The sequence below is a fragment of the Chrysemys picta genome, chromosome 2, assembly GCF_011386835.1.
Source record: "Chrysemys picta bellii isolate R12L10 chromosome 2, ASM1138683v2, whole genome shotgun sequence".
In the NCBI taxonomy this organism is placed as follows: domain Eukaryota; kingdom Metazoa; phylum Chordata; order Testudines; family Emydidae; genus Chrysemys; species Chrysemys picta.
In genome coordinates, this window is record NC_088792.1 from 109,943,224 (window position 1) to 109,958,368 (window position 15,145).

The 15,145-nt window shown below is 48.5% G+C and overlaps 1 protein-coding gene across 1 annotated transcript; it reads right to left on the bottom strand.

The window, feature by feature from the left end:
* Positions 1 to 2,997: 2,997 nt before the first annotated feature.
* LOC135981434 (uncharacterized) lies at positions 2,998 to 5,540 on the bottom strand. The gene is made up of 2 exons (XM_065583973.1): positions 4,562 to 5,540; positions 2,998 to 3,567 (listed from the first exon to the last, which is right to left on the bottom strand). Exons 1-2 carry the CDS (start codon positions 5,136 to 5,138, stop codon positions 3,092 to 3,094), a joined length of 1,053 nt encoding a protein of 350 aa, XP_065440045.1. The 5' UTR covers positions 5,139 to 5,540; the 3' UTR covers positions 2,998 to 3,091.
* Positions 5,541 to 15,145: the final 9,605 nt, after the last annotated feature.

The window sequence follows — 15,145 nt, forward strand, 5'->3', positions numbered from 1 at the left end:
AAGTGACCAGAGTAGTACACGTAAATGTCTAAACAAACTCTCTCCTCTTATCTGTTTGTTCATTCTCCAGTAGCATAATGCATGGTGTTCAATCTCATTGTGAATACATCAGAGTTTAAGAATAGCTTGCTTAGTGTGTTGGTTTGCCCTCTCTTCTACTTTGTTGTTAAGTTTGCACTGGATGAAATGAAAGAAATAGGTAGTGCTGTATACATGTCATATAGGAACATAGGACAGGAAGGGAACACGCACCTAGGTTCTTGACTCCAGTCTCCTGCTATCCCTGGCAATCCCATTCTTAATTTTTATCAAGATCTAGTAACATACAGAACCAGTTAAAACACTCCTTGGGGAACAAGGACTATGAGAGTTTTTTCTCCCATTTTTTCATCTGTAGCAGAAATTCTTAGGGAGTAAGGCCTTGTGAAGGGGTCAGCTCACTATTTGGAGCCTCCTCATGGCCATATGTGGCATGGCATGGCATCTCTCTCTCTCTCTCCTGGGGTCTGCAGATACCAGCAGCTCCACCTATGCAGCAGCCAGTCTCTTTCTGGGAGGGGCCCTCAGCCAGGACACTTCCAAGTCTCTCCCCTTCTGGGGTAACCCATAAACAAAAAGCAAATTGAATTAACACAAGCAAACTGAATTAGTATGAGAGAGAAGGACACTTCCCACTAAGGCCTTGTCTACACTACGAGAGTAGTTCGATTTTACTTGCATCGAATTTTTGTAATCGATATTGCAAAGTCGAACGTGTGTGTCCACACTAAGGACAGTAATTCGACTTTGTGCGTCCACACTAACGGTGATAGCGTCGACATTCGAAGCGGTGCACTGTGGTCAGCTATCCCACAGTTCCCGCAGTCCCCTCTGCCCATTGGAATTCTGGGTGTAGCCGGCAATGCCTTCTGGGTAACAAAATGAGTCGAGGGTGCTTTTGGGAAACTGTCGTCATCCGTCCATCACTCCCGCCCTCCCTCCCTGAAAGCGCCGGCGGGAAAACAGTTCGCGCGCTTTTCCAGTCATTGACAGCGCGGACGCCACTGTACTCCGAGCATGGAGCCCGCTGCGACCATCGCTGCAGTTGTGGCCGCTCTCAACGTCTCGCAGCTTATCATAAAGGTTTCCCTGAGGCAGATGCAGAAAAGTCAGGCGAGGAGGCTACGGCACCGCGGTGATGTCCTGAAGTCTGAGAGTAGCACAGACCTGTCAGAAAGCAGGCGACCCAGCGCCGAGGACATCACAGTGGCAATGGGTCATGTTGATGCCGTGGAACGGCGATTCTGGGCACGGGAAACAAGCACTGAGTGGTGGGACCGCATAGTGCTGCAGGTCTGGGATGAATCCCAGTGGCTGCGAAACTTTCGCATGCGGAAGGGAACTTTCCTGGAACTTTGTGAGTTGCTGTCCCCTGCCCTGAAGCGCAGTGACACCCGCTTGCGAGCTGCACTGAGTGTACAGAAGCGAGTGGCCATAGCCCTCTGGAAGCTTGCAACGCCAGACAGCTACTGGTCAGTCGCGAACCAGTTTGGGGTGGGCAAATCTACCGTGGGGGTTGTTGTGATGCAAGTAATGAAGGCAATCGTTGATGTACTGCTGCCAAAGGTAGTGACCCTGGGAAACGTGGAGGCGATCATAGATGGCTTCGCAGCGATGGGATTCCCAAACTGCGGTGGGGCCATAGATGGAACTCACATCCCTATCCTGGCACCGGACCACCAGGCCACCCAGTACATTAACCGAAAGGGATACTTTTCCATGGTGCTGCAAGCACTGGTGGACCACAGGGGACGTTTTACCAACATCTACGTGGGATGGCCGGGCAAGGTTCATGACGCTCGTGTTTTCAGGAACTCTGGTCTGTTTAGACGGCTGCAACAAGGTATTTACTTCCCGGACCACAAAATAACTGTTGGGGATGTGGAGATGCCTATAGTCATCCTCGGGGACCCAGCCTACCCGCTAATGCCCTGGCTCATGAAGCCCTATACTGGTGCCCTGGACACTGAAAAAGAACTCTTCAACTACCGGCTGAGCAAGTGCAGAATGGTGGTGGAGTGTGCTTTTGGCCGTCTCAAGGGGAGATGGAGAAGCTTACTGACTCGCTGTGATCTCAGCGAAACCAATATCCCCATTGTTATAGCAGCTTGCTGTGTGCTCCACAATCTCTGTGAGAGCAAGGGGGAGACCTTTATGGCGGGGTGGGAGGTTGAGGAAAATAGCCTGGCTGGTGATTACTCACAGCCAGACAGCCGGGCGATTAGAAGAGACCAGCGGGAAGCGCTGTGCATCCGGGAGGCTTTGAAAGCAAAGTTCCTGAGTGAGCAGGGTAACCTGTGACTTTATAGTTTGTGTACTGAGAAGCTAAACCTGCCCCCGTTTCTTTACCCAGGTAATGTTGACTATCCTATCCAGTTACATACCCCCTTCACCCCCCCTCCAACACACGTGTCGAAATAAAAATAGTTCTACTTTGTTAAAGCACACCGTTTTCTTTAATACTGTTTTCGCGGGAATTTTTTAAAACTGGGACGCAGACTGTGGTGCGGGGCGGGTGTAGTGTTGTGACGCGAATGCAGCTTCTAAACTCAAGGATTGACAGGCTCTGCTGCGGTGGGATGCTTGTTTCAACGGAGCCTGTCAACCCTCCTGATCGGGACTGTGTGTATGGGGGGGTCTATTTGACTTTGTGGCAGGGGGAGGACGGTTACAGATCCCATGCTGTGTGGCTCTGTGATCCTGCCTAAGGACCGGCGCTTAAGATCTGTAACTGCCCTCCCCCGCCACAAAGTCACAGAGCAACCCACCCCCCCCCAACATTACATCAAAACAACCTCCCAGACTAACCGGGGCAACTAGTCACTGCATCACTGCACTGTGTATGTGCCCTGCTGCTGTGCCTGCCCCCGACTATGTACCCTGCCAAAGGAGACTGTCCTGTCCAATTACCAACCCCCTTTCCCCTCCTCCTCCAAAAGAACATGATTGAAACAGTAGTTAACAGAAACGAATTTTTTATTATCAACTACACATGGCATTGGGAGGTGAAACTTGGACGGGGGCTTGTGTCAGGCGGGAAGGAAAGAACTTTTCAAATTTTGGGAAATGAGAGCCTTCTGCTACTAGAGCTCTCTGCAGGGGTGGAGTGAGACTTAGCAGGGACTCTGCCGCCTCTCCTTCTTTGCACTTTGGGTGAGGTGGGTATGGGACTTGGTGGCGGGGGAGGGCGGTTAGAGATGGACTGCAGCGGGGCTCTGTCCTCCTGCCTCCGTTCCTGCAGAACATCCACAAGGCGCCGGAGCGTGTCCGTTTGCTCCCTCAGTAGTCCAAGCAGCGTTTGAGTCGCCTGCTGGTCTTCCTGCCGCCACCTCTCCTCCCGATCCATGTTGGCTTGGTGCATTCGGGTCAAGTTCTCCCGCCACTGGGTCTGCTGTGCTGCCTGGGCTTGGGAAGAGGCCATAAGCTCAGAGAACATGTCCTCCCGTGTCCTCTTCTTCCTACGCCTAATCCGCGCTAGCCTCTGGGAGTGTGATTCCAGGCTAGGTTGTGAGACAGTCGCAGACGGGGCTGTGGAAATGGGAAAAAGGGAGTGAATTCCTCAGAAAGATAAATGTAGTTGTGAACAAAGAACATAGTCTTTCTCTGTGAACAAGACCATGCACAGCACCTTTCACATGCGCACTCAGCACAAGGTCGAATTCTCGGCCTTCGCATTCAGTGCCTGGGGTCTTGAACAGCACATTTGAGAAGCGAGGCAGCACAACGGAATTTCTGTTGCAGGCAGACATGGTAAGCCGTACACTTGTGGCAGTTTAAAACTTTTATATTACCACTGGCCTCATTTCACATTTAAATCAATGTCAGTCCCTGCTGCCAGCAATCCGGCAAGCGGGAACTCTGCCCCTGTCCCACCCCCTCGCGGCTGTCCCCGGGAACGATCCCTTTCGGCTGCCCCTCTCCCGCCTCCACCGCGTGGCTGCAAACCAGCGGTTACAGTTCTGTAAAGGAACGGGAAAGCAGTCCCAACACTAACATTCCCCTACCTAATTAAAAGCAGGTCACCATGGCCGACATCACCCTGATGAGGATCTCCGAGAGCGACAAAGAGAGAATGCTCCGGGAAAGCCTCCAAAGACCAGGGCCGTATGCCGCCCTGCTGTGCAGAGCAATGATCCCCGAGTACTTGATAATCTCGTGGCGCGGCAACGTGTCGTACTTCGGAGGACCCAATAAGGCCGCTCTCCCCAAGAACCTCATGCAACGGCTTTCAAGTTACCTCCAGGAGAGCTTCATCGAGATGTCCCAGGAGGATTACTGCTCTATCCCCGGACACATAGACCGCATTTTACTGTAGCTGCAGTAGCAGGGAATAAACAGTAGAGCGGCTTGTGCAGGACAATCACTGAAAACCGGACATTGCTAGATTTCTTTTCAAAACTTGCACTGCCCCTTACTAAACCGTTAAGCGCCTAGGGCACACTAATCATGAACAACCCATTCTTTTAATTGTTAATATTCCTGTTTTGTTAAAAATAAATGTTTAGATGTTTACAACACTTACTGGCTGATCCTTCACCAGATTCTGTGTCCGGGGTAACGGCTGGGGACGCTTCGTAGGGGATCTCTGTAAGGGTGATGAAGAGATCCTGGCTGTCGGGGAAATCAGCGTTGTGAGAGCTGCCGACTGCCTCGCCCTCCTCATCTCCTTCCTCATCTTCCCCGTCCCCTAACATGTCCGAGGAACCGGCCGTGGACAGTATCCCATCCTCAGAGTCCACGGTCACTGGTGGGGTAGTGGTGGCGGCAGCACCGAGGATGGAATGCAGTGCCTCGTAGAAACGGGATGTCTGGGGATGGGATCCGGAGCGTCCGTTTGCCTCTTTGGTCTTCTGGTAGCCTTGTCTCAGCTCCTTGATTTTCACGCGGCACTGCGTTGCATCCCGGCTGTATCCTCTCTCTGCCATGTCTTTAGAGATCTTCTCGTAGATCTTTGCATTCCTTCTTTTGGATCGCAGCTCGGAAAGCACGGACTCATCGCCCCACACAGCGATGAGATCCAAGACTTCACGATCAGTCCATGCTGGGGCTCTCTTTCTATTCCCAGACTGCACGGCCATCACTGCTGGAGAGCTCTGCATCGTTGCCAGTGCTGCTGTGCTCGCCACGATGTCCAGACAGGAAATGAGATTCAAACTGGCCAGACAGGAAAAGGAATTCAAATTCAAATTTTCCCGGGGCTTTTCCTGTGTGGCTGGTCAGAGCATCCGAGCTCGCACTGCTGTCCAGAGCGTCAACAGAGTGGTGCACTGTGGGATAGCTCCCGGAGCTATTAGCGTCGATTTCCATCCACACCTAGCCTAATTCGACATGGCCATGTCGAATTTAGCGCTACTCCCCTCGTCGGGGAGGAGTACAGAAGTCGAATTAAAGAGACCTCTATGTCGAACTAAATAGCATCGCAGTGTGGACGGGTGCAGGGTTAATTCGATTTAACGGCGCTAACTTCGACATAAACGCCTAGTGTAGACCAGGCCTCAGTGTGTATCCAGGAGGTACTATCAGGCAGTGGTTGTCTGGAAAGATCCTGCCTTCCCTCAGCCCTTTCCTCAGGCACTGCAGGTTAAAGGTCTGTTCTCTTCTCTGCTCTGCCAACTGGTAGGCTATTCTGCTCCCCCTTTTATGCTCCTCCTCCAGCCTGTGCACGGCTTGTAGGTGTGGTGTGACTGAGCCGGCTGAGCCCATAGCAGCTTCTTAACCCCTTGTTGTTGGGGGGTTTGTACACCCCATCCCAGGCCCACAGAAATTAGAATAAATTAGCTGTAATAAAAATAGTTCTGTAGAACATCCTCCAAGCCCTTTGGAAGGGACAAGGTGGCATGTGTTTGTTAACAAACAATTCCATGTCCATAAGCTCTTTGTCATCCCTGTGACAGTTAGGGATCTATGGAAAGGTTTTATGTCAGTATGCTATCATACTAGTTGTCAAACTGGTTCAGCATGCAGCATCTTGGTGAGTCAGTACTTTTCCCCCCCCCAGAGATTACCATTTTGTTCAAAGATAATATTTTAAATGTGAATCAGAGCGTAAGATGATGAAATGATTAGCACCTACGGCTGTAGATAGCCTCAGACTATATAATTAAGGGAAGCATGAACAGTCCCTATGGATCTCAGCAGGGTGTTGATTCTGAACCTCAATGATAATTCACATGTCAACATTGTTTACTGAGCAACATACAAGAAGGAAGCAGGATGGCAATCAGCTGATGTCACAAGATCAGGGCATGAAAGAATGAAATGTGTTTTGACATACTAGATGTTGCATATCTTTATAATGTGGTCATATAAAGATCTACAAAATCTAGTGCAAGTCCCATCAGATTTCAGGTCTGAAATGGGCAAGACTTTGCTCGTGGACAGAACATGTTTTGCAAGGAGGAGTTTGCACGAGTACCAAAACTTTTTGTTTTGCAATTTGACCCCTGTATCAGGCTGTGAAAAGCATGGATCTATTCAGACTTCAGCCATAAATCAAATTCAGTCTGGAAAACATGCACAGACCACCATCTTGTTTTGAAGGAATAGTCACTTGCCCTGAGTGCTGCATGTTAGGAGTGCTAGTGATAATGTTGGATGCAAGCCTGTATTTTCACTTGAGATCAGAGCCGGCTCTAGGTTTTTTGCCGCCCCAAGCAAAAAAAAATTGGCTGCCCCCCACACCTTCCTGCGCCCCAGCTCTGAGCTCTCCCCCACCCCAACTGCACCCTCCTGCCGCCCCAGCCCTGGGTCACTGGTAACTTGCTCCCAGGTCATTCAGCAGGAATTTTGGATGTGCACAGAACACAGACAGGATTGGTTCCCATATGGTTACAGAACTGCAATAAAGTGGAACAATTTTCAGCTTGTGTGATTGAAGGATATCTGGATGCATATTATAAGACTGTCCTACATAAATGAGGAAAAGCTGAGGTCCCTTTATTATTCTTTGGTTCCACTCTTTGTTTCTATGGGGAATTTGCCTGTGCAATATCATTGTCTTCCTTTTAAACAAATCAAACTTAAAAAAAAAAAGGCAATGGCTGTTGAAAATAGCAATTCCAGTCCTAATAACCACTGGGAAGCATTTCTTGCTCAATTTTATCCTACTTTTTCTACAGCAAGTTACAGTGGATCACTATATTTGATTTGGGAGAAATGAAGTAACAGCTGTCCAAATTGAGCTTGAGCATTCCCGAATTTTGAGGGTGTTCAAATCTAGAAGGCAGGTGCTAGATTCCTTTCTGAATATTAGCTAAATCTGGAAAGAAAAAGTCAATTTTTGCTTCCATGGTTCAGAAACGGAAATCCTCCTACGTGCCTGGTACTGTATCTAAAGCTGCCCAGGTCCTCTAGTACAGCCTCCCCTCCCTTACTTTTCATTTTAAATTCTAGTGGGATCCATGTGCTTCCCTTGCTAGGCTTCAGATAGAGAGGTGCACTGTCCATTTAGTCCACCCAATTCTTTCTTTGGGGACTGCAAGGTGAGGTCACACCTGTATCCCTAATTCAGTCTGGGGATGTCTTCTGAAGGGGATATCTGGGCCACAGACTTCTACTCCTTGTGCATACTTGTTCCCCATTCTAGGGTGCCATAAGTCCGTATTTTCATGGACATGTCCGGCTTTTGAGGTTTTAAATAGCCATCCGGGAGGAATTTGTAAAACTCTCAAAAATCCCAGAGGATTTCCCTCCCAATGCAGAGCGCGGCGCGGCTAACAGGGCGGCCCGGCCAGATTGAGCCACTCGCATCGGGGCTTCCAGCAGCAAGATCCCCTCCCCTGCTCCCCTCCTCTCCTCCCCTGCAGCCTCATAACGCAGCGCCAGCAGCACTCTGGAGGGACGGGGCTGCACGCTCCGCGGGGGAGCAAAGCAGCGTGTCTGGCTCCACATAGAGCCAGGCACACTGGTCTGAGCGGCACGGTAAGGGAGCTGGGGGGGGAGGGGTTGGAGAAGGGGCATGGGATCCCAGGGGGCAGTTAAGGGACAGGGAGAAGGGGGGGTTGGATGAGTTAGGAGTTTGGGGGGGCTGTCAAGGGGCGGGGTGTGGAGAGAGGTCAGGGGACAGGGAGCGGGGGGTTAGATGTGGCGGAGGTTCGGGGGGACAATCAGGGGGCGGGGAGCAATTGGATAGGCGTGGGCGTCCCGGTGGTCTGTCAGGGGGCAGGGATGTGGATAGGGGTTGGGGCAGTCAGGGGACAGGTAGGGGGTAGAGTCCTAGGGGGGCAGTTAGGGTGGGGGGGTTTCAGGAGAGGGCAGTCAGGGACAGGTGGTGGATGGGTTGGGGGTTCTGTGGGGGAAGTCAGGGGGCAAGGGAGTGGATGGGGGCAGGGCGGGGCTACCCACCCATGGAGTGTCCTCTTTTTTGAATGTTAAAATATGGTCTCCCTACCGTTTCCAGTGCCACCCCGTTCTAGCAGTGAGCTCTCCATTCACAGCAAGCTGCAGCATGAGGTCCCAGCTACCTCATTCCCTCCACCTCCCTTTCCTGTTGATAGCTGCCAAGGGAATGCTGGGAAATGTAGTTCTTTCCCTGCTCCAGGGCTGGCTCTATAGGCAGAGAGCTAACCAAGGAACTACAGCTCCCAGGGCCCCCTGTTGGTTCTCAGCTCCCATGCTGGATCCCTGCCGCCCCTGCAAATGTGCCACCCCAAGCACCTGCTTGCTTTGCTGATGCCTACAGCCGGCCCTGCTTGAGATAGAATTATGGGTCTTGTTTGCCCATTTGATTCTTGATATACTTATATTCGGACTAATATGTGTTAACAAAGGACATTGATATGTCATGTTGATTCTGTCTAGCCAGATGGATTTGCTAGTATAATGGGAACAGATTAGAACAGTTAAAGTGCTATTGGGCATGGTGGAAGTATAATATATGAGTGCACACTTGAAAAGTGCCTCAATTCCTATCTCCAGGCAAGGTCAAGCAACCAGTCAGGAGGGACAAGGAGGGAAGGTATAAAACAGTAAAAGGCCAAAGAAATGCCTGTACTTGACCATAGCACAACCTCACTTCTTACCCCTCCCATGGGATACAAATGCCCCAGACTCATGACTCCCCAAAACAGAATACATGACCATACATTTTAATGGGTGGGACCGAGGGTGTGCATTTCAGATATAATTATGCCTGCTACGGAAGGGTGTGGGTGGGACACAAGTCTCTGTGGTGTCAGAGTTATGGATATGCTTGCTAGAAACTAACCCAGATAAACAGTGCATTGCCTGCACTTTGGACTTCTGGTATTCTGCTTTCTGTCCGCATGACAAGAACCAGGCGAGGAAGTGAAGGGACAGCCCTCTAACACCACACATGTGTTTATATTTAACAATAATTTAACCGTTAGGAATATTTTTTAGTTCACAAGTGGTTGGTTACCTGGACTCTAGCTAATTTCTAGGATTCTAGGGGCACTATGCTCAGGGAGAGGTGGGATCCGTGGCTGCTGGTGGGAAGAGATGGGTAAAGGTCTTTTCTTTGCTGTGACTTTTTCAAGGATTCATAAGCTTCCTTCTTGCAGCCTATCTTTGCAGAATGCAATTCTCTGTTCTCTCTCTAATCAATTTGATGCTGCTTTCATGGTTGTGACTCCTGCTTTCATGGCACTTGTGGCACAGATGGCTGAGTCCCCCCTCACGAGAAGTCCTGAGGTTTTATAGGCAGTTCCAAAAGACTGAGATCTCCTAAAACCTCCAAATACTCTGACCAAGCTCCTGAGCTTCAGCAGATCAGCAGAGACACCTCATTGCCAGAGGGGAAGGAGAGAGAAAATTAATGGGATGTTGGTGACAGAAAGGCCTTCCGGGTGCCCATGAGCAGCAATTACATTCATCCTCATTATCTCAGAATCATTTACTGAGGGTGAGAATATGCATCTTGAACATGCTGAGGGTTAACACACAGAACATGTTTTTGAGTCCAGATAAGGTTTACTACACCACAACTCTACAATACTGTGCCCAAAACTGAGCTCAGCAAATGCAAACAATGCTCCCAAAAGAACTATTCTTTCTTTTAGCTCATCTGCTCCTGCTCTTGGATATCCCAGATCTAGCACAGGAGTTTACGACTTAGTGGGGAGTGTATTTGATGTGTGGCTTCTCTGGGATCCAACGCTGCTCCTAGCGAGTAGCAGCATGTCTAAATGTGCAAAGAATTGGATAATGTGTTTATTTTCTTTGAAAAGAACTGTATTTTGAATCCCTGAACATTCAAGGTCACCCCTATGCCAGCTGTCTGAAATTTTCTTATAAAAAGAATACCTGGCTATTGGAGTAGCACTCCTACCCAATTATACTACTTTCAGACACTGCAGCTGGACCCCACTGCTGAACATTTGTACATTGGATGGTCTAGTGGACAGAACACTGGACTGGGTGGGACTCAGGAAGCCTGCGTACACCATCCAATTCAGCCCCAGACTTCCTGTGTCACAGACCCTTAGGTTATATCTGCACTGCAATCCGAGGGGTGATTGCAACTCGGGTAGGCACGCTAGCTTTAATAATAGCTGACATTTCTAAAAATAGCCAGAAGATGCTTCAGCACAGACCCTGAAGTGGGTTAGCAATACAAGTATTTACCCAGGGCTCTGGGTAGGATTGTACAGCATGTGCTGCTGAGTCTTCACTGTCATTTTTGAGCCATGCCAGCTACATTAAATCTAGTGCAGGCATGGCTATTGGAACTGCACCGCAGATATAGCCTTAATCTAGCCTGTGTATCACTTCCCCATCTGTATAATGGGGATTATACTTCCCTATCTCACAGAGGAGTTGCAAATATAAAATCCATTCATTGGGAGACTTTCAGATACTATGAAAAAAGAACAGGAGTACTTGTGGCACAAGTACTCCTGTTCTTCTTTTTGCGGATACAGACTAACACGGCTGTTACTCTGAAAACTGTCAGATACTATGGTAATGCATCCCCTGTACTTAGATACATAGAATCTAAACCTGAAGTCCTGCCTTAGATGAAATTCCCAATAACAATATATGTGAGTTTTACTTGAGTGAGCTCCACAGAATTTAACCAGAAACTGTTTTGCTGTTTAGCAGCATAAATTGATATACATATATATTGGTTAGTAGATTGTTATAGCATATACCAAACTCATCCTCTAGGATATCTGAAATTTTCTGTTTTGTGTAAATCATCAGCAGCTTTGAAAGTTATCAATGTTTCTCTACCAAAATAAATCTAGAGTGTTGCAAGAAGCAGTCAATAGAAGTATATTACTTATCCTCCTTCAAGTTAGAGATTTGCATGGGCAATGCTGGATTGTTTTCATGCTTGTCACAGACTTCATGAAAAGAGTTAAATTGGTGTTTTGCTGTGAGAACCCTTAATTCTTGAGTAAGGGTCCATGTCTGTCATGGAGGTCACGGAAGTCATGGATTCCGTGACTTTCCATAACTGCTGCAGCAGCCGGTGCAGCTGGTTCTGGGGCTCCCCGAGCAGATCAGGCAGCCCCTGGGCCAGTCGCGCCAGCCGCTGCTGGGACAGTTTGGGTATGGGAGGGGGCTCAGGGCTAGGGTTGGGGTGTGGGGCAGTGCTTACCTGTGTGGGGTGGAGGGCTCCCCAGAAGCATCCAGTATGTCCCTGTAGCTCCCAGGCAGAGGGGTCAAGGGGCTCTGCATGCTGCCCTGTCTTGAGTCACCACCCCTGCAGCTCACATTGGCTGCAGTTCCTGGCCAATGGGAGCTGCAGAGCAGGAGCTCGTGGCGGGGGCAGCGTGTGGAGCCCCTCTGGCCTTCCCTCCCCTTAGGAGCTGCAAGAACATGCCGGCCACTTCCGGGGAGCTGCGCAGAGCTCAGGAGGGAGGCTGCCAGCATTGCCAACCCTCCCCACCACAGCACCAGCAGGGGTCCCAGGCCACGCACTGCTGCATGGTTTGCCTCCCGCAGCACAGGTGGAGGTCCTTGGCTGCGGTGCCCCCCGATGCCCCCAGAGCACCCCCAGCCCAGGTTTTAGTTAGGGGTATATAGTACAGGTCATGGGCCGTTAATTTTTCTTTACTGCCCATGACCGATCCATGATTTTTACTAAAAATACCCATGACTAAAACATAGCCTTAGTCTTGAGCAATGTGAATTTCAAGCTTTCTGCAAGTTTGTCACGGATTACCTAGAGAAAAGCTTGAGGCTGAGGATGTGACTCAGTGATTAGTCTCTCTCAGGTTGTAATGCCAGTGCAGGACACAGGTTGGGATAAGCCATTGACTGTAGTCAGATTGGTCTGGTCTTGGCCTCTCTCACGCTGAGCCTGCATAACAGACCACTGAGAGCAGCAGTGGGAAAAAGTGAAAGAAAATACATGTGCTTAGAAGAAAAAGGGTTGCTGACTCACTCAATGAAGGTAAATCTGGGTCGCCTTTCTTTTACATTCTTCTCTTCTTTTCTCCGCCATAACTCTCCTTGATACAAGACACATGCCTACAGATCAGACCAGAGTCCTAATGGGATTACCCTAACTGAAGGGGTGAGTTTTTTACCCCCTAGTGTGCCACTGTGGCAGCAAATGTGCCATAAAAGCTCCAGAGAAGAGCTGGGAGGAATTCCCCTATTAAAGGAATGGTAAAAGACAGACTGCCCTGAGCAGTTCACTTTGCAAGCCCTGGTACAGTGCTTCTAGCATGAAGCATTATGAGTTTTCTGGGCAGTGCTGCCTCCCAGAGCCCCTTCCCCTGCTGCTGGAGCAACCCAGAATCAGCAGGGTATAAAGATGGTCCAAAGCTACCTTTGCCTTCCCAGAGGGGATCCCATTCTCCCAAGTTCTTGATGTATTTTCGTGTATGTATTTTCACTTCTGAGGGTTTAGTCTCCAGCAGGGCGAGCAGATTCTTCTTCCTATTGAAGAATTTGTTCCTTTAGCCTAATGGACTTTACAGAAAGATACATGAAATATTGAGCAGAATGTAAGTGGAAAGCACTTCTGCCAAATGTTGATCTCTGCAGTATGAATGTTGATCAATGCAAAGTAATACAAATTGGGAAACATAATCCCAACTATACATATAAAATGATGGGGTCTAAATTAGCTGTTACCACTCAAGAAAGAGATCTTGGAGTCATTGTGGATAGTTCTCTGAAAACATCCGCTCAATGTGTAGCAGCAGTCAAAAAAGCTAACAGAAGTTAGGAATCATTAAGAAAGGGATGGATCAGGGGTCAGCAACCTTTGGCACGTGGCCTCTCTCACTGTCGGGCTGTGAGACATTTTGTTTACGTTGACCGTCCACAGACACAGCCCTGTGGCCTGATGGGATATGGCACAGTTCTGGCTTTCAGATATTTTGGTTGACTATCAGGTTTAATGTTCAATGTCACAGTGATTCCCTTCATACTTCCCAGATCCTGTCCAAAAACAGCAGCATGTTTCCTTAGTATAGCGGTCAGACTGGTGTCTTCTTTCATTATTCCGTACACTTCTGCCCAGTTCAACTGAATCTTCCTAAGCCAAGACCTACTCATTAAGGCTGGGTAATTACCTCTCACCACAAACAGTGGCAATTTAGCAGCCTGTCCATTGAGCTCCAGCTTAACATCAGTAGTGCCCAACATGGGCATAGCTTCTCCCATATATGCCTTCAGAACAGTTTTTGTTGCCTTAAGTGGAAGATGCTGTAGCTTTTCTTTATACCCAGTCTCAGAGACCAGCGAGACAGCTGCACTGGTATCCAGTTCCATGTGAAAAGGTTTGCTGTCCAACAACAGGGTTACCCAGTATTCATGTGAGCCCACTGCCAAAGACAAAGCGTGGAGTGGCACTTCCTCTTGTGAGGAGGTGTCATCATAAGTCTTCTCTAGGGTATGCAGGTTTCCCTTTTTTGTCGGCCAGACCACAGGCCTCTTTTTCTTTTGTTTGCAGGCACACTCCATGTGTCCCTTTTTGCCACAGTGTTGACACACCAGGTCCCTACACCATCATTCTGATGCATGGTGAGCTGGTTTACCACAGTGGTAACACTCCTGACTCCGCACAGTTTTGTGGGTAGGTTCTTGTGACACCTTATGCACCCTACAGGATGCACCGATGTATTGCGCCTCCTTTGTAGCCAGTTCCATGGAGACTGCAATATCAACAGCCTTCTGTAAGGTAAGCTGAGCCTCTGACAATAGGTGCTTCCATATAGCTTCACTGTGCAGGCCACACTCTAACCTGTCATGTAGGGCATTTAATATCTCCTTAAATTCATGGTGTTCCACAAGTTTTTTCAAAGTTGGTACAAATTGTACAACTGTTTCATCTTCTTTTTGGTCTCTTTTGTGGAACCTATATCTTTCAGCAATTACCAATGGTTTTGGAGAAAAATGGGATCCCAGGATTTCCACAATGTCACTGTAAGATATGGTCTCTGGCTTAACAGGGTGTGGTAAGCTGCGTAGCAGGGAGTAGGTCTTAGCCCCTACAACACTTAAGAATACTGGCACCTTCTTCTCTTCTGTAATGTCGTTTGCAATAACAAAAAGCTCAAAACGCTCAGTATATATGTGCCATTGCACTGTAGTCTCCTCAAAAGGTTCCAGCAGCCCCGTAAGTGTAGCCATAGTTTTAGTTCCAGATTGCATAGTCAGTGAAAACAAGCCAGTTCTCACCCCCTTCCAACAGCTAAAAGGTTTTGTTTTGTTTTGTACCTTGACTTCTACTTCCTTCTGTTGCTGGGGGAGCACAGGAATTCCATCCTTGTCGCCACTTTGTTGTATCCTTGGGGGTAGCAGTTTTAGGAAGAAATCATTTGAGAAACAGAGAGCTGTAAATCTTGAAAGCAGCCATTTATTGCCACACACTGAACTAACCAAACCAGCCAAAACTGGCTGGGCTAACCCCTAATAATCTAACTCAGTTGCCATAGCAACAACAAGGTTCTATTACCACGACAACCAAATATACAGCATATATTTACACTAAAGTATGTATAATATTTTTTCACAAATATTGAAATTTGATAATTGTCATTAAAGGAATTATAATTAATCTCCCCCTTTCCTCCAAATGCTCACTTATGGAAATATTTATTTATTAGTTGAAATTACAGAATTAGACAAAGCTCAAAGCCTATGTTGATGTCACTAGGCATAGCTACCAGGTAACTCGGGGGGG

Excerpts from the sequence above, each read along its gene's own strand:
- LOC135981434 (XM_065583973.1), bottom strand. The coding sequence starts at position 5,138 with ATGCAGAGCTCTCCAGCAGTGATGGCCGTGCAGTCTGGGAATAGAAAG. Across the intron at positions 3,568-4,561 it reads ATCTGGTGAAGGATCAGCCA|CCCCGTCTGCGACTGTCTCA; the intron begins GTAAGTGTTGTA and ends CCATTTCCACAG.